The sequence below is a fragment of the Phoxinus phoxinus genome (genome assembly GCF_949152265.1).
Source record: "Phoxinus phoxinus genome assembly, chromosome: 13".
Classification (NCBI taxonomy): Eukaryota; Metazoa; Chordata; class Actinopteri; order Cypriniformes; family Leuciscidae; genus Phoxinus; species Phoxinus phoxinus.
This window is the reverse complement of record NC_136888.1, coordinates 9860632-9879259: the sequence shown is the minus strand read 5'-3', so window position 1 is coordinate 9879259 and position 18628 is coordinate 9860632. Positions and strand designations below refer to the sequence as shown.

Below are 18628 nucleotides of genomic sequence, written 5' to 3'. Positions count from 1 at the left end.
AAATTATTGTTTCAAAACCAGCATAAGCCTCTTCTCCTTTTGTTTTGCATGGGAGAAAGAAAACCATATGGGTTTAGAACATGTAGACTGTAAAATAAATGAAAAGATGGACTTCAGAAGCTTAAGAACTGTTCTGCAAATTCAAATGTATATTTTACTCAAGATTGAAATGCAAACCACACATCACAAAACAACAAGTTAACATTTTTCTCCTGGTTCATAAATATACAGCTTCAATTATATGATTCAAGTATAATCCACAGCCAAAGACCCTCAATTTACTGCTGTAAAGATAGAATTAAGCTTGAAGCCAAATAAAGTGCATTCTAGCATAATGCATTTAATTCTTTTCAAATCCATTTTTGTCTGGTACACACACATTGATATGCCCACTGGTTCATTTAGCGGTTTCCTCTTGCCGATCCGTCCAGTATTTGGCGTAGGCCTCGTGGAACATGTTCTTGCAGCTGATCTTGGCCTTCAAGCGGGAGCAGATGAGGAAGGAGCCGCCCATCTTGCGGTGCAGAGAGTAGGTTTCCTCCGGCGGAGGAGTCAGGCGCTCCTTCAGCATCACAGGAATCAGACTGTGGATCCGCTCCGTTGTGCTCTGGCAACCAAAGTCAAACGGCTCGTCTGATGCGAATGCTTCCCCTAGGATCATCACCGCATCCACGTGGGCGTCCTTCATCGTCTGAAATGTTGCAAAGTGTGAAGTGAAATTGCACTCAAGGTTGTGCGCCATTTAGAACAGAACAATTGAAAACTGGTGAAAATAAAGCTTTAAACGTTTTTATGCTTTAAGACAAACCATGTGCAAATTCACCAGTCAACACCATTGCTGAGTATTTTCTCCTTCGCTGGCTTCGCTGCCCTACGAGGCCACTCCGAAGCCACGCCTACCGGTTACAGAGGCCAGTATCGGAAGAATTGATACAAATAGGTTTAGTTGACTCGAAACTGAAAAGACGGCGTTTTATCGTAAATCTCCGTGACGAGTCTTCCTCCTGACCGCCGGCCGGGTCTCGCTCCTCTGCTGCAGCGGCCGCCTCTGGTTCCTCCATCGTCCGCGGCTGTTCCTCGCTGTGTTGCGGCTCGCGGGGGTGGCCACGAGCGTCGGATTCGCGCGCTGGATTTCGGGATGTCCAGGATTCGGCTTTTGGTTTCTGCGGTCGCCATTCATTGGGTCTCATTCATGAAACACGAGCAGAACGAATTCTTGTGTAAATCGTGTGTAAAGTGGTTCTGGCGTAAATTTTCGGATTCATTAAAATGTTCGTATTTTCCAAATGTTAGTTGGTATGAAAGAAATCTACACCTGCTCCCAGCCACGCGTAAATAGTGCGTTTAACATCCGAACGTTTTTAAGGCTGAGTTTTAATTCACCTTAATCGGGTACATATTTACACACAGCATTTTGAAAAAAATATTATATATAGTAGCCTAATTACATAGGCTATATATATGGTTTTTCTTTTTACTTTTATTATGAGAGCCAGTAATAGCATCTGCAAACGGATCACTTTAATCAAATAATTAATTGCTTTCAATAGGGCTGGGCTATATTTTTTCGAAGTGAACTAATTCGTTTTTTTTGCAGTCGCTTCATGTCGAACCATTTTCTTTTCACTTCTGGGACTGTTCGATTAACAGATGAAACTCCAGTAACTGCATCTGTATGCTGCCAAGCTTCCTTTTTTTAGGACCTAATACGCCACTATAGACTACGCTTGAAAATAAAATGTGGTGTTTTGAATGAACTTCTGATAATAAAACTTAAATTTCTGCATCTGAGAAATTGTTCTTTTTCATTCGCTTTTGAGAAGACATGTTGAAATCCTTCGTTTGGTGTCATAATATGATGCCCATATATAGTTGTCAGTCGGATTTAATGGGCGGGATTTATGGTAATTGAGAATGAGCGTGCACGCGCGTCCCATTTACGACTGATTGGAATTCATTAACACACACACACACGTTTCACTATCACATCTGGGGCCGTATTCACAAAGAATTTTAAGGCTAAAAGTAGCTCCTAACAGGCGAATTTAGGAGCAACTCCTAAAAATAATGGGCGTGTCACTTCTAACTTTAGGACTCCTAATTTTTTTCACTAAGAGTAATTCACGAAGCATTTTAGCCCTAAAAGTAGCACCTAAGTCTGGGACAGCTTAAAAGAAGTCGAGAGGACTCCTAACTCACTAAGACCTATTCACAAAGGATCTTAAAATCGCCGCGCTACACAGTGTGTTGGAGACACTCAATGTTACAAAGATACCGCCTTAAAGGAGAACTCCGGTCAATTTTAACATTGAGCTCAATTTTTAGTAAATTTGGAGTGCTGTCAATACAGAGAACAACGACAAAAATCGGTGTTGCCTACACCGTGCTATCCTATTTTTAAAATTTGCACCCTATTGACTTGAATGGGGCAAGTTTTAAACCTGCTTTTATCCTCTTAACATCCTTAATGTTTCATTACAAGTGCCCAGCCATGTTGAGTGATTCCTTCAGAGTGAACACAAGTGAATCTGACTGCAGTAGATTTGAAAGATATGAATAAAAATGATGTTATATCAGCCAGCGCAAATACCTGTATTTAGTTCCTGTTTTCGGTCGAAGTCCAAAGTAGTCGATTGTCGAGTTGAAGCGCATAGGTTTAGTTACTATGATCACGCGCGTGAACTCGACAATCGACTACTTTGGACTTCGACCGAAAACAGGAACTAAATACAGGTATGTGCGCTGGCTGATATAACATCATTTTTATTCATATCTTTCACATCTACTGCAGTCAGATGCACTCGTGTTCACTCTGAAGGAATCACTCACATGGCTGGGCACTTGTAATGACACATCAAATATGTTAAGAGGATAAAAGCAGGTTTAAAACTTGCCCCATTCAAGTCAATAGGGTGTAAATTTTAAAAATAGGATAACACGGTGTAGGCAACACCGATTTTTGTCGTTGTTCTCTGTATTGACAGCACTCCAAATTTACAAAAAATTGAGCTCAATGTTAAAATTGACCGGAGTTCTCCTTTAACCGTGAGGGAATACTGATTGTTGTGGATCTTGTGAGGGATGCAATAACAGCGCCAACTAATCGCAACAACCCAATCAGTGCCGAATTGAAATGTTTGATAATACTTCGCTACCTGGCAACGGGGAAAATGCAATTGTGTAATGCCGACGATCTAGCGATATCCAGCCATCGGTAAGCAGATCCATCCACCAAACCATCAATGCACTCTGTAGACCCCATATTATTCGACAGTTCATAAGTTTTCCTTTGGACATTCGCCAACTCCAAAGAAACAAAGCCAGCTTTATGGATATTGCCGGTGTGGTCGGTGCTATAGACGGGACACATATTAAAATAATTGCACCACGTCAGGATGAGGACGTGTTTGTGAATAGAAAGAAAACCCACTCCATCAATACCCAGATTGTGTTCGATGCAAACTTCACAATTCTCGATGTTGTATCCCAGTGCCGAATTTCCCTTTTATTTTATTTTTATTTTTTTCAGCACCAACTGGGCCAGCAGCAGTAACTGATCCTGCGTCCAGTTGGGCTTTCTTATCCGTTTTGGCGAGTTCATAATCCGCCGTCATTCAACTATTACATTACTTAAATAGGAGCAATATTTCCTTGCTTTAAGTAGTCTATTTAGGCTAATAGGATGTCAATTAACCAAGCAAGTGTTAATGCAAGTGTCGTTTTTCATTATTAGGCAAGTGGCGGTTTTCATTAGGGTATTAGGCTACCTAGATTTAATTTAATTTAATTCACAACTTCTCTCTCTCTCTCTGCCTTTTTAGAATTACACTTCACTGGGGCCTGCACAAACATGTCATTATATATGCATTTCGATTACATTATTATTATTATTTTGTGTAGGACACAGACATATTTAGATGTCGTAATTCCATGATTTGGTGCGTCTGTGTTATGGTTCGCATGATGGCCCTGTCATCTAACAACCAATCACCGTGATCATTGCGAGGAAGCTCGTGCATGATAATTGACGTCATCCATAGCAACGAAGACTCACTCTTAGTTTAGGAGTTGTAATTTTTCCTTACTAAGAGTAGGCTAGGTCTGAAAGGCGTTGTGAATAACTTTTAAGAGAACACTCCTAGCTAAAATCTTTTAGTGCGATTTAGGAGTACTCCTAGTGGTAAGATAAAATGCTTTGTGAATACGGCCCCTGACGTTTAAGAAGTATTTGTGAATCAGGAGAAGAGTTTTCGGGAAGGTCTCTTTACGCGCAAATCACTCACATATTTACTCGTATATTTACAAATGTTTCATGAATGAGACCCATTATGTTTACATGCACACCTTTTGTTTCAATCGGACTGAATTCATTCCGATTGGTGAATCTGAATGTAGTGTGTACATGAACGCCAAACAAGTGATCGGTTGATGTCCGTTTTAGCATTGCTAAGAAAATTCCTGTGTTTTCGTCTCCATGTGAAGCAGAATGCATGACCTGCAAAGCTGGCACGTACGTGTCAGTGTCAAAAAATTGTAATAATGTAGGCGTAGTGAATGGCACCTCTGGAAAGCAGGAACCGAGTCCCAGACATTTTGGGCGATCTCGATGTCTGGTGCGCGGGTCCGATGCGCGGATGGTAGGGGAACGGGAGGCGGCCGGAGCAGCTGCTGCAGCGGAGGAGCAAGACCTGCTTGGCGGTCGGGAGGAGGAAGAAGGCAATCATTGGGAATCCCCAATGTCCAGGAAAAAGAGGACGTATGGTCACCCCTACGACTCCGCTTTCTCCACAGAGCAAGAGCCTGTTAGCTTAGCTTAAAAAAAAAAGATGGCTGACACTATTTGTACATTCTGTGAGTGAGATCCCACCCTCTATGGGCGGGTTGAAAACATGTGGAACAGCGCCTTCTACTGGCTGTAGTTTTTAGCCTCTGGCCAGGAAATCCTCCAAAAATTTTCATTTTGCGTCATCAGAGGATTTTTTCCAGACAAAAAATACATAAATCTCTCTTGTCTCAGGAGGATATGAGGGAGGGAAGCACGGTAATTCGAAAATACTACAGGTTTTCTACTGATACAAAGCTTAATGCTAAATGCTGAAGTATTCCTTTAATAATAACAATTTATTTTAATTAATACAATATTTTACTACTTTTGTTGAGTAATTATGTAAAGTTCCTGTGAATTATAATTCGGGTAAATATGGGGTCACTTGCATTCCCACTTTACATTTATCATATTATTTAATCATTTAGCAGACGCTTTTATCCAATGCGACTTACAAATGAAGAGAGCAATAGAAGCAGTTAAACTAACAATAGGACAACAATATGCAAGTGCTTTGACCCAGTTTGGTCTAATGCAGTATATTATATATATATATATATTTTTTTAAACTAGATATAAAGTAGAAGAGAAAAGAAAGTGTTAGTATAAGTGGATCAAGTGTTGCCGAAAAAGATGCATCTTAAAGGAACAGTATATAAGATTGTGGCCAAAACTGGTACTGCAATCACTTTCAAATTACTGTAGAGCGGTTCAAATCCCCTCCCCCCTGACTCGAGGTTGCCAGATAGGCTGCAGGATCCAGCAGGAACGTAGGCTGCTACAAGGAGCTTCCAATGGCAAGACTAGACCAGAGCTGGCAACCCGGATGCCGAAACACTACTGACTTCGTGATTGGTAGATGGTGGAGGGTGGCGCATCAGCCCAAAACACAACATCAACATCAGTTGCGGGCTGCAACTTCACTTTTAAATGACAATATCCTGGCCGGACTACTGTTGTCAGTGATATAATTATTTGAAATGAACATGATTTCTTAATGTCTACTGACATATCAGGGCCATTTTATGATTAATTGAAATACATTTCTTACATACGGTTCCTTTAAGCAGTTTCTTGAAAATTTTCACTTATGAATGTTCAGTGTTTACTATGCAGACAGATCCTCTCAAACAGGATCTACAAAATGTTTGTGGCAATGCCCTAGCAGGATATGATGCATCCAAAACCATCATAGAGTTTTTGGGCAGGTGAAACATGGTATTTTTAGGTCTGTGGGCTCTTTGGACTGAATTACTGTACCTTTGACTCGTATCCGGTCAGAAAGTTCATATCAATCGACCGTCTTAAAACTCCCTCTCTGTTCCTGTCCGCAGCAGCCTTGATAATCTGATCAAGAAATAATTCAAGAATTGTCACAAATTTAAATATGAAACAATAAAAAATCAAATAAAATGCAGAATGTAAAGTTTACAGTGGTACCTCAATATAGACATCAGTGAAGCTCGTATCAAAACCTCTAGTGGCTCCAAAGTCTATCAGAGCAACCTGAATATAAATCCCAGACAATATTTATTGCAATCAAAATAATTCAGATTAAACGTTTCCAGATATACAATGAAAACAGAGAAATACCTTGTGTGTTTGTGGGTCAAAGAAGAAATTGGACCAGTTGGGATCCGTCTGCATGTATCGAAACTCAAAGAGTTCACGCAAACACAGAGTCAGAATCTGCTCACAGATCTGTCAAAGAGCAGATATGAACATTTTGAATGTTCAGGACTACAAAAATACCTTTTTAAAGACATAAGTCTGGAAGCGTGTGTGGCCGTCGTCACCTCGTTCTTGAGTTCCTGTGGCAGGTCATCGGCTTTATCCAAAGGGAAACCGGACACCAGCTCCGTGGTGAGGACGTGCTGGCTGCTCAGTTCATCCACAACATTTGGCACGTCGAAATAAGGATGGCCCTTCAGTAACTCCCTGTAATGATATTAACACACACACACACACACACAGAATATTACACCTGTGCCACAGACGAAATATTGTACTGTACATACACAATATATTACAAAATGTTCCAGAGACACTAAATCTAACATGACGCATTTGCATATTTTTACACTGATTTTACACATTGCTATTATTTATATTCTAAAAGGTGCAATCATGAAGTCAATTTAATTTGTGATATCTAGCTCTATAATGAAATGCAGTTCATAATTCCAATATATTGTTTCTATAAATGACTAAAACTAAAAAAATATTTAAAACAGTTTTTGTTCATTGAAAAAGAATAAGAAAAAGAATATTAGAAATGTTTAAAAAAAACTGAAATAAAATAAGTTCAAGTTGAAATACTACATTTTTTTAAAACTATAATAAAAATTAAAGCTAAATAAAAAAAGAAAAGCGCAAACATAACCAAATTGACAATAAAAACTGAAAATATTCAAATAAAAGCTAATAAAAAATATGAAAAAGTATTAAATAGCCTACAAATAATTCTAAAATAACAGCCTTAAAATCTCATTTGAGTCTCATTTAAATGCTGAGACATGGTCCACACTTTTGGATCTAGTAATTCAAATACTCACTGGAATTTCTTGGCACATTTGGCTTCCCGTACATAATCACACTCCAAAGCCAATTCCCTGCTCATGACCTCTATGAGATGCTCAGGAAACAAACCTTCACGCGAACAGAACGACAGACGCGGTTACAGTAGAACTGAAATCAAAAGCATTGTGACACAACGTGATTCATACCTTCAGGTAAAGCATTGCTGATACTGAGGAGTGTCATTAGGTTGTTCACGTCGCTGTTTATACTTTTGGCCACTCCTGGATACTGACAGCACATAATAATGTTCAATTAATTAACGCATAGATCTAGCAGCACAAAGCACATGCATGTGAAACACCACAAAACAAAAGCAGCTCTCGAACCTGGATTTTCATGGCCACTTCTCTGCCGTCCTTCATTCTGGCCAGGTGAACCTGACCGATGGATGCCGCTGCGAACGGACGCTCCTCAAAGTACTCTAGTTTATCCTGCCAGTTTGGACCCAGATCACTGACCACCGTTTTCTGTCCGAACGATAAACACACCATAAAACAAAACCACATTTTGTTTTTAAACTTATAAGCTGTACTTGTTATCTCAGGAAATGTCTACACCAATCCAGATTTCTCTGTTTTGGCTTTTTTGTGTGTGTGTGCAAAAACTGAGCTTTTTTAAAAATGGAATAATTTGGTAATTTTCATGTTTAGTGTGGACTGTTAAAACTGAGATGATGCATCTTTGAAAAATGATGATCATGTGATGCATATTTTATGATGACATTTACTCAAAATTGCTGTCCTGCTGTAAAACATAAAGGTAATTGTGTTATAGAGTGAGCTAAAACTACTAGCCTAATATACATTTAAAACAGTATTAAAGACAATGAACAGTCAGTAATAAAATAAGAACAAATAATAAAATTACAAGCAAAAGGCACAAATAAATACAATATAACAAAGATACAAATAAAATAAACAGTGCTTTTCAAGGGAGGTCTGACAGAAGTTTTTAGGTACAGAAATTTAATAATTTAATAGTGTGGATGCCATTTTTAAATGTATCTGGATTAATGTAGACGTAGCCTTAAAAAGTCATTAATTGTTTTGTTTTTTCTGAAAGGGATAGTTCACCCAAAAATCATTACTTTTTATCATTACTTACTCACCCTCAAGTTGTTTCAAACCTGTATGAATTTCTTTCTTCTGTTGAACACAAAAGAAGATATTTAAAAGAATGTCGGTAAACCAAACAGTTGGCGGTAGCCATTGACTTCCATAGTATTTAAAAATATATATATATTATGGAAGTCAATGGGATCCATCAACTGTTTAGTTACTGACATTCTTCAAAATATCTTCTTTTGTGTTCAACAGAAGAAAGAAACTCATACAGGTTTGAAATAACTACAGGGTGAGTAAATGATGACAGAATTTCATTTCAACTCTCTTTAATATATTTCTAATTTCAGCTCAACAGCTCAAATTACAAATAACTTGCAAACGTTTTTTAATGTCGACTTTAAGCAGTGTTGGGGAAAGTTATTTTTAAAAGTAATGCATTACAATATTGTGTTAGTCCCTAAATGATAGCTAATTGCATTACTTAGTTACTTCTTACGGGAAGTAATGCGTTACATTCATAATAATAATAATATTAGATTTTATAGTATTATATATATATTATAGTATTACTTACTTTTTGGGCCCTTTCACACTAAAGTGAAATAAGTAAAATAATAATAAAAATTTCACAAGTGAAATGACGCAGGAAAAGAAAGTTCAATACTCTAACTTTAGCAATAAAAACAAAAAATTAAACACAAATGTGATGTTTATCTGAAGTCACTTTTGCTTATTGTAATGGTTGAATTGGATCATCAAGGTAATAAATACATGGGTTAATAAAGTGAGATTAAATGCATAAAGTATATTATCCATTTTGATGAATAGTGGATATTTTTGTGCAAGTGAGTTGAGTAAATGCATGCTTACATTTATTCTAGAACTACAATAACCATCATGTTTAAACATGGGGGTGGGGGTGTAGTGTTCAAAAAAAAATTGTAAACACCGCGCGCTGGTGACGCCTGCTGGTCAAACGATATAAAATTACTTGTCAAATAAATTAAACATAATGAAACATTAATTTGAGTTGAAATTGTTTTATTAGCATCTAAAGATTGAAGTGATGCATTATGCATATCTAAATTCGCGCCTTCGGTATCTTAGAAATAAAAGATAACAAAAAAAGATGCCGCAGCCGCAGCCCGCAGCCGATGAGCCGCCGGCCGGCGGGGGCTGGCTCATATATCATAATACACTGGCTGCTTTTGGCTGCGGCATCTGTTTTTGTTTCTTTTTTTCTAAGATAAAAAGAAACTCAACCTCCACGGACAGTTTTTAATGTTTTATCATACAAGTTCTATTCAAGATTTTGTATAAGTATAATTTTTGGGACAATTAGGGCCGGATTCGGGATTCGGGACAACAGCTCAGATTTCGGGACTGTCCCGAATTTTTCGGGACATCTGGTCACCCTACTTGTAATGCATTACCCCCAACACTGACTTTAAGATGTAAAAGCTGTTTATGTTTTCAACTCTCACATTTGAGGCTATACCATCATTTGCTTGGTGGGCATGAAGTCGGCGCTCTGTCGAACACGGTCAAAGATCTTTGCAAGCTGAGGGTTGATGAAGGCATCGTCTATGGACAAGAAAAGATGAGCAGAACCAAAGATCAATGTGTAGCAGATCTTTTACAGCATGAATGGCATGAAGCACTAAAAAAAGCTTTGCATGGTTATTGTGGCCAGCTGGTTTTCTTATTTTGGGTCGTGACATATTCCAGCTAGCTGCGTCCTTCACCTCAATGACATGGCACACAATGCACCTCAATGACATCGCACAGAATACTTTATTGCCCTTTTAAAAGACAACAACAGATTAAAAGAGACTTAATGTGACCTTATCAGCTATTTGTCTGGATCTACTTTTCTTTTAACAAGTGGAAAGATACAGAATGCAGTCGGCAACATAGACAGCCCAACACTGTGTCGAGGGGAAGGGGTGTAATGATATTTCAGAATGACATTTGTGTCAAATTCTCAGCAGGAATAAATAACCCCTGCTGTGTGTGGCAGTATGGCACCAAACTGGTCAATGGCAATGGTAGTGACTGGATCAGAGAGGAAAAGAAGTGGTAAAAACAAGCATGTGACAACACATATTCCATCCTATTTTTAAATAATTGTGATAAATTAGTAATGGCAAATTAAATTTAAATTAATGGTGCCGTTATGATGCTAAACAGATTGTTGAATTTATAGAATTTATTCATAAAATAAATAAATAAATAAAAACTATACAAAAAACGTGTATAATATATATATATATATATATCTCAGCCGCGTGCAGTGGTGTTTTAAAATGAGGCAAAGTTCTAGCTATTTAACAAAAAAATTGTATATCAAATATCAATTAATTAATCTATTTTGACACTATGTAATTAATGTTCAATATATTAAAACCAAGCATAAATTAATCAAGTTAGTGTTTTTACGCAGTTTTACATTTATTCTAAAATAACTAAAGACAGTAATGTTTTTTTTTTTTTTTATAGCATTCTAATTGCAAAAAATAGTCATCATGTGTTCAGGTGTTTTAATTAGTCTTCCCATTAACGCCATAATTGAGTTCATTCTGACTGATTTGGGAACTCGCACGTAAAAAAGAAGCGGGACTAATCGCATCAACCAATCATATCCAATCATTAATGTTCATATCCAATCATAGTGCGATATAGGCATTGCCTCCTCTCACGTGACTTCCCCCCCATTCATTCTCAATTACCCCCCATCTAACCCAGCGCACGCTTTAGGGGGTCTGTTAAAAGTCAATGGGCTCAGGACTCCTGCTGTAACTTTACCCGCTGGTGTCGCTGTGGGACCGTATTACTTTAGAAAAACAAGTGATTCATACACTTTTAAATGTCATATTTTGTTATAGTAACGCTGTTTTATTTTTGAAAGATTGATTGTTTTCTCATCCAATTTCTTTGAGGAGACACTGCCACCCTCGCCTCCTCAGAGGAAACATCCCTTATCTGGGGTACTTCAAGTAAATAATTTAGCTTTCACTGAATTTAAAATATTTGTAATAATGTTCATTATCTCTACAGACAGATGTGTTTGGAGGAACCTCTCACCCTGAATGCTGAGCATCTGTCCTAGTTTAAGTGCGGCTCCTCTCACTTTGCAGAGAGTCCGAACAATCCTTTCAGCATTGGCTTCTGATATGAACGGGTTTGAGTCCAGAATTGCTTTTTTCTGTCCTGCCAAAGAGGAGAGAGGAATAAAATAACCCGACTTGTAAATCACAGCCAATCAATTATTGAACCATAATGTCCAATCACATTTTCCCACCTGATGCCCCTCCAGATGCAAGACTCTTCTTTGCCACTTCAGCAATGGCTCCAATGCCCAGTCCAACGGCTAAACCTATGGGAATAATGAAATATTTAGCATTTGCTTGATTCCCAAAGCCTTTTTTGAGCTAATTAAACAAGCAATCACACTATAATAGGTGTTATCTCACCTCCAAAGTTCACCAGCCTCCCCAGTCTCGTGACTGGCACTTTTCTCTCTCTGGAGCTCTCACTTAACTGAGAAAACAACAGTAAAAAATATAATCGGAGAAGGTGTTTTTATAGTTACTGCTTTAAATTGTAATGCTGCATAGATGTTAAAGTATTCAAAGTAAATTGGACCAAAACATTTAAACTTCAACACTTTCAATCGGGGCTGTGTAACCAACAAGCATTTACGGTTTAGTGTGCTGTACCATTTGCTTATGTTTTCTGGAATCAGGTGTTTTGGCATCTTTGGTTGTGTCGACACCTTCTCTTTTCAGTCCACTGAAATATCTGTGATCTTGATGGAATAAACAGATCGGTCCATGGACGTGCTGTTGAGCTGGACGAATCTCTCCAAATAGCCTGTGTCCAGATCTCCCCAAATACCTGTCACGACGACCCCTGGCACATTCAACAACGCCACTAAACCTGGAGGCATTTCGGTGGCTGCCATACTCCTGAAACCAAGCATGCAGGACAAACAAGGTAAAAATCTGGGATGAATAGATGAAGCTTTGGAAATGTTGACTTCAAATCATGGCAGATAAATAAACTTCACTCGCAGACAGCAGATTGTCAATCTTACCTGTCCTTTCAGATGACCTCCGAGTGTAACTTTTCTGAACATGTTGATTCCCCTCATCAATAACATTTCAGCTGCCACTGTTACCTTTCACAGCTGTAAAAGCAGAAGAACTGTCAGACTATTGCTTTTGGTTATATATATACTTGAACTTTACTTAAACCACAAAAGAGCTTCCGTTAAAAATCCGTTTAATTTATATTGAAGCACTAACTGAGAGTTGGGGAACATTGTCAGATCAGAAGGCAAATTTGCCCGATTCCAACCTTGCTGCACCCCCAGTTATCAGCTTTGTCCAACACCTGGTCGTCTAATGGTTACAAGGAGACCTGGAGAGGCCTACAAGCCTCGCACCCACTGTGAAATTTGGTGGAGGATCGCGACAGATGATCTGGGGGTTCTTCAGCAAGGCTGGAATCGGGCAGATTTGTCTTTGTGAAGGACGCATGAATCAAGCCACATACAAGGTTGTCCTGGAAGAAAACTTGCTTCCTTCTGATCTGACAATGTTCCCCAACTCTGAGGATTGTTTTTTTTTCCAGCAGGACAATGCTCAATGCCACACAGCCAGGCCAATCAAGGTGTGGATGGAGGACCAGCTGATCAAGACCCTGTCATGGCCAGCCCAATCTCCAGACCTGAACCGCATTAAAAACCTCTGGAATTTGATCAAGAGGAAGATCGATGGTCACAACAAGCCATCAAAAAAAAGCAGAGCTGCTTGAATTTTTGCACCAGGAGTGGCATAATGTCACCCAACATCAATGTGAAAGACTGGTGGGGAGCATGCCAAGACATGAAAGCTGTGATTGAAAATCAGGGTTATTCCACCAAATATTGATTTCTGAACCCTTCCTAAGTTAAACATTAGTATTGTAAGAAAAAATGATGTGGACGTCGAAGATCTCAAAAATGAAGTTTATTACAGCAAAGTAGTGGCAAGGTACACAAAAGCACCTTGGGTTCACCGGCGTCAAAATGAACCCAGAACATCCAAATCTCAAACCTTTTATCCTAATACAGTTCACAACTCTTAATGTAAATTAAGTTGCTCTTATCGTGACAGCTGTGGTCTGTATGTTAATGAAGTTGAGACACCCCCTTGTCTGAGAAGATTCCCTGTGTCCCACACCCATTCCCATTCTACAATACCATTTGTTCAGGATATGATCAACCCAAATGGTCAACTCTTAATGTAAATGAAATCAGAACAGCAAAAGGTTTAGGTGATACAATCTGAAGTGATCACATCTTTGATCTTCTGTTAGAACGGTCAAATGCTTAAGGTGACAAGTTAGTTATTTGAAGTCCCTGTAATCAAAATGGTGGTTGGTTGCCCTCTGTGATACTATTTATTTACATATTACTGAGATTGGATGTAATTGTCTCTATATGATAATTAAGCTCTTTTAAGTGAAGGAACATTTTGATATAAATGTATATATTGGAGTGGAAGTTGGATCGGGGCAGACTATAATTTCTTACAGTATTGTGTTGTTTAAAAATAAATATGAACTTATTTTCTTACCATTATTCGAGGTCTGACAACACTGCATCTTTTTTTTTGTTATTTTGACCAGTTGTCATTTTCTGCAAATAAATGCTCTAAATGACAATATTTTTTTTGGAATGTTGTCAGTAGTTTATAGAATAAAACAAAAATGTTAATTTTACCCAAACACATACTATAAATCGTAAAACCAGAGAAACTGATAATTTTGCAGTGGTCTCTTAATTTTTTTCAGCAGTTCAGATTAAATTCAGAAATTTAAAATGCATTCTCCATTGGATTCAGAATTAACCCTGTTCAGTTCTTCAGAGATTCAACCTCCTGAGTGAAGTGAACAGACGAAACTAAGCTTTCTGGTCGCTTACAAGATCGCTGTTTTTAAAGCAATAAAACTAACTTACTTGCTTTAATCCTTGGTGACATTCACTGAAGTCTCCAACTACATCAGACTCCATTAAGTTTCCGTGAGCTGTACAAACATACGATGACATGCAATGAAAGTGTTGAAACGGTGATCTGACTCTGAGGATCTTGAGAAAGCAGCAAATGTTACGTTACAAGCATCCTCCAGGAGGCGCTACGGATAGGGTTGCCAAGTCTGCGTTACAAAACTAGCCCAGAGGCCAATCAAAAATAGGCCAAAAGAAGACCATTACCCATATCATATCAAAATATCCGGTTTCACAAGACAAGGCTTAAACATAGTTCCAGACTAAAATACACGTTGAACTGAAAGCACCTGGCAGCCAGACATATCTTAAAATATGTCAGTGCTATTATGTCTCAAGAATGTCAAGATCATAGACTTTAGCTCAAGATGCACATAAGTCTTTTGTTTTCTTTCTCTCAGGCATGTTTATAAAAACTACTTAAATTCCCTAATTGAACTAAGGCACAATTTTGTTCGGGGTGGGGGATCAATCCGCGGCAAGTTTAAAAGTAGCCCAATAACGCAGGAAAACCTCGGACTTGGCAACCAACAGACCCCCAGTTTTTAGATTAGAGACGCAAATCTTATTGTATTTTCTGCCATCTACTGGTAAAAGCAAGTTATGTGTTTTTATTTTTCATTAATCTAACTTTTTTGTGTGTGGCCTTCCATTTCTTTCTATTTACCCTAATGAACAATGGTGTCTTTGACTCTCGTATAAACATGCTGCAAAAATCTTCACATGTTTTCATTAACTAACTTGAAGTAAACTTGTTGCTCAATGACTTCTTAAACAGGTTTGAGACCCACTGTACATATGGTATTTGTTTTTAATACAGCTTTTAAGCAATGATTCAGTATTTTTTGGACATCACAACAACAACAACAAAAAAACTGTCATTTGCAGTCATTCCCCGGAATCGGAATAGGCTACATCTTGAATCAAAAAACCCAAATGATTAATCAGCCCAATAATCTTTACACTTTTCAGTGTATTTACACTTCTTTACACTTTTCATGTCATATTTTAAAAATACATATTTTTTTCTTGATCTTAATTTCCACACAACAATACACATTTGTTTGTTTAAAGGACAGCTTTAAGCAGCTTTCCCGAGGTGCAGTATTAATGTCAAGCTTTGATAAATGTTTTTAATTTGGGGAAAAGGTGCAGGGCATTCTGGGTAGTGACCTCTATGACCTTCTCCAAGGGAATTCCTTTGATTTTGGCGATATATTCGGCACTAATGCTGATGTTCCTTGGTACATTCCTCACCTAGAGTAAAAACACATATGTAAATAAACGTCAAATCATGTTTATGCCAGAAAAAACTAGAAGCTGCCGTACCTGCTTCTCAGGTCCCAGCGCAGGAGCGTCCGTCTCTAAACACATGCTCTCCAGGGGAACCTGCTTCACCAGCTTCTGCTTCTTATCAAAGGTGGATATCATGTGATGTGTGACTAATAAATGCACTGAGGTGTTATTGTAAATTATACAAACAGATATACACTACAAGTTAAACATTTGGACAAGATATTAAGAACATTTTCATATAAAGACTTTCTCTTTATTGCTTGAAATTATTTTGAAGACAAATATCACACATTTTTTTTTTGTATCTTTAAAAAATAAATTAATCAAATTTGATTGAGAATAAGGAAGCCCAAATATTTAAATATATATATAAAAAAGAGGCTTTATTTGTTTGACATTTCAGTCACTACATAATTCTCATATTCACATTTCTGTTAATTTTTTTCTGTTCAATTATACTTCATTGTTCAAGCTTTTGATTTGGAGTGCATGTCTATTAGCAGAGCACATATGTAAAGAGAGCTTGCAAATACTGGCATGAGGAGTCAAAACCTTTTTTTTTTTACAGTAGTTATATTTACCTGATCACTCCTTACAATGGATGGAGGTATCGAGAAAAAATAACCAGCTTTCACACCCTCCATTGCAACTGAAGGCTTTCCGTCAAATGCATGAAGAAGTGCATTTTCTACACCTTATTGAAAACAGACAAGATTGAAATCATGAAAAGCAACAGATTTATGAATAAGCAAGCATTGTGTGTATGCATACCCAGCTCCTTCAAAAGATGGATGGTTGGTCTTCCAGCAGATCTTGAGTGTACATTCCTAACAGACAAAACTCACTGCTATATGAAAGATCATAATGTCGTTTTTTATGTGCACAAATATACAAAGCCAGAAGCATGACACTTACAGAGGCAGATTTAACCGTTTCGCGATTTCAGCCTGTCGAATGAGAACCTGTCTCTGTCCGTCTTTCCCAGCGTCACTGCTGACTACACGTGGTGAGAAATCCAGGCCGACCTATATGATACATATTTAAACATTTATAAAAACATCAGAACACTGAATAGTTCATTTAGGTACTGATGGAAGAGGAAGACTTTGTTTTTTGCCTGCATTAACAAAAGTTTGACCAACAATGTTGGACTGCTCATTGCATTATGCAGTAGTGAAACAATTTTTAACAATTAAAAGTAGGTGATTTTTTTTTAACAGTTTTTGTTACACTGGTTTAAACTCTCTTCTCATCCTGATAGCAATCAATACTAGAAGTGGTTAAATATTAAAACATGTACACATCTTTTGTGGAAGACTCAGGACAAAAAATAAATAAATGTTCGTCCAATCATTGCATTCAGTCCGAATGCAATGATAGGATGTCCCACCTGTCTGTCAACATATGTATTTCCATACCTCCGCGCAGACATCACACGTCATCATCGTGTTTCGTAAGGTTATGCAGAGTTAGGCCTTGTCCACACGTTTTGTTTGAAAACGCATCTTTCCTCTCCTTTTGGCCATCCGTCCACACGGAGACACCGTTTTTATTAATGAAAACAAAGCTTTTTGAAAACACTCTCCAAAGTTGATTTGAAAATGCCGTTTTCTAGTTGTAGTGTTGACTGTCAAAACGGAGGCATTTAAAAACGATGACGTAAATTTAGTCATGTGATGCATTTTGAACACATATATATTTTTGTTTATACCGGTATTGTGCCAGGTGCTATTCACTTTCACACAGTTGCTAAAATATGTTAGAAAATGTACTCCTATTTGCTGTCCTGCGGCAAAACATGAGAGCAGTTGCGTTTTTTAGACCAAACATATGGTGACTGAGTGCGACCTGGAACGCCGTCTCTCGTGATGTTTTTGTTTGCTCTGGCTGTACAAGTTCATGTGTTTTGAAGGAGGCATGGCTTTAAAGAGCACTGTGAAGGGTGGGTGGGATCTCATGCTTTCAGAGCTATCTTGCTAATGCTAGCCTCTCCGAAATTGCCTACCCTACATTTAAGGGATTAAAATCTTACAGGACTCTATTCTCTACTTATAACAACTAGTTAGAAATTCAGTATATGTCTAACCTCACCAATAGCCACAATCTGCTCTTTGTATTTGTCAATCAGCGGTAATGCAGCATCTAAATCCTGTGGGGCAGAAAGAGTGTCAGCTGTAAGACAGTAAATAAAATCAATGTATCTTTATATGCATATGTTTCAGACCTCCGGTACGGCTCCTCTGGGTTGTGCTGGATCTTGGACAGGATGAACTCCAAGACATGGCATAATGAATCCAGGGAACCTATAGGAAATTAAAGCCATTTAATATTGAGTTTGCTGAAAATAAAACACAAGATAATATGTAAGATATAACTTACCTTTGTGAGAGCTGTATAATTTTCTCAAATTCACCAGCATGCTCTGCTACAGCAAGAAGGGCAACAAGCCCAGCCTAATAAATAAATAAAACAAACATTACTGCACTCTTAATATGGATATCAGATTTGACAGAGAATATAGATCAAAAGAGGTACCTTTTTAGACTCTCCAATGACATCATCAATGTCCTAAATAAACACAACAACACACACACTCATTAAGGAACTTCTCAGATAGTTCCATAGTATTATGAACATTGCAACTATTTTTCTTTCTTACACTGTCAAAATCCTCGGCAGAAATATGACAGTGACAGTCAATATATCCTTGCATAGATGTATATTTTCAGACCGTTGGAAACCACAGTCCACACGGATCACTTTATGTAAACTAGTAGAGAACAGGATGTGACGAATCCCACTACCGCGAAG

The 18628-nt window shown here is 38.0% G+C and overlaps 2 protein-coding genes across 5 annotated transcripts; both read right to left on the bottom strand.

Annotated features, from left to right (window-relative positions):
* Positions 1-126: 126 nt before the first annotated feature.
* Positions 127-14803, bottom strand: coq8ab (coenzyme Q8A-b). Of its 2 annotated transcripts, XM_079631921.1 has the most exons (15): positions 14474-14803; positions 12566-12658; positions 12189-12437; positions 11943-12009; positions 11771-11845; positions 11554-11679; positions 9968-10053; positions 7732-7872; positions 7552-7633; positions 7381-7474; positions 6622-6763; positions 6419-6526; positions 6266-6331; positions 6086-6172; positions 127-691 (listed from the first exon to the last, which is right to left on the bottom strand). In XM_079631921.1, exons 2-15 carry the CDS (start codon positions 12629-12631, stop codon positions 398-400), a joined length of 1683 nt encoding a protein of 560 aa, XP_079488047.1. In that variant the 5' UTR covers positions 12632-12658; positions 14474-14803; the 3' UTR covers positions 127-397. The 2 variants fall into 2 exon arrangements, with proteins under 2 accessions (XP_079488047.1, XP_079488046.1); XM_079631920.1 differs by lacking the exon at positions 14474-14803 and having other exon boundaries at positions 12566-12672.
* Positions 14804-15312: 509 nt separating this feature from the next.
* On the bottom strand, positions 15313-18617 carry LOC307008776 (putative deoxyribonuclease TATDN3). Of its 3 annotated transcripts, none has more exons than XM_079631923.1 (10): positions 18477-18617; positions 18353-18385; positions 18197-18270; positions 18042-18120; positions 17904-17966; positions 16733-16842; positions 16589-16644; positions 16399-16511; positions 15851-15931; positions 15313-15778 (listed from the first exon to the last, which is right to left on the bottom strand). In XM_079631923.1, exons 1-10 carry the CDS (start codon positions 18528-18530, stop codon positions 15635-15637), a joined length of 807 nt encoding a protein of 268 aa, XP_079488049.1. In that variant the 5' UTR covers positions 18531-18617; the 3' UTR covers positions 15313-15634. The 3 variants fall into 3 exon arrangements, with proteins under 3 accessions (XP_079488049.1, XP_079488050.1, XP_079488051.1); XM_079631924.1 differs by having other exon boundaries at positions 15851-15928; XM_079631925.1 differs by having other exon boundaries at positions 15851-15925.
* Between the last annotated feature and the right edge of the window lie 11 nt (positions 18618-18628).

Coding starts and splice junctions, on each gene's coding strand:
- LOC307008776 (XM_079631923.1), bottom strand. CDS start 18,530: ATGCAAGGATATATTGACTGTCACTGTCATATTTCTGCCGAGGATTTT. Junction 16,843..17,903: donor AGATTGTGGCTATTGGTGAG/GTTAGACATATA, acceptor TGTATCATATAG/GTCGGCCTGGATTTCTCACC. Junction 16,512..16,588: donor CCATCTTTTGAAGGAGCTGG/GTATGCATACAC, acceptor GTTTTCAATAAG/GTGTAGAAAATGCACTTCTT.
- coq8ab (XM_079631921.1), bottom strand. CDS start 12,631: ATGTTATTGATGAGGGGAATCAACATGTTCAGAAAAGTTACACTCGGA. Junction 11,680..11,770: donor TGCATCTGGAGGGGCATCAG/GTGGGAAAATGT, acceptor CCTCTTTGGCAG/GACAGAAAAAAGCAATTCTG. Junction 7,634..7,731: donor AAGTGGCCATGAAAATCCAG/GTTCGAGAGCTG, acceptor ATGTGCTGTCAG/TATCCAGGAGTGGCCAAAAG.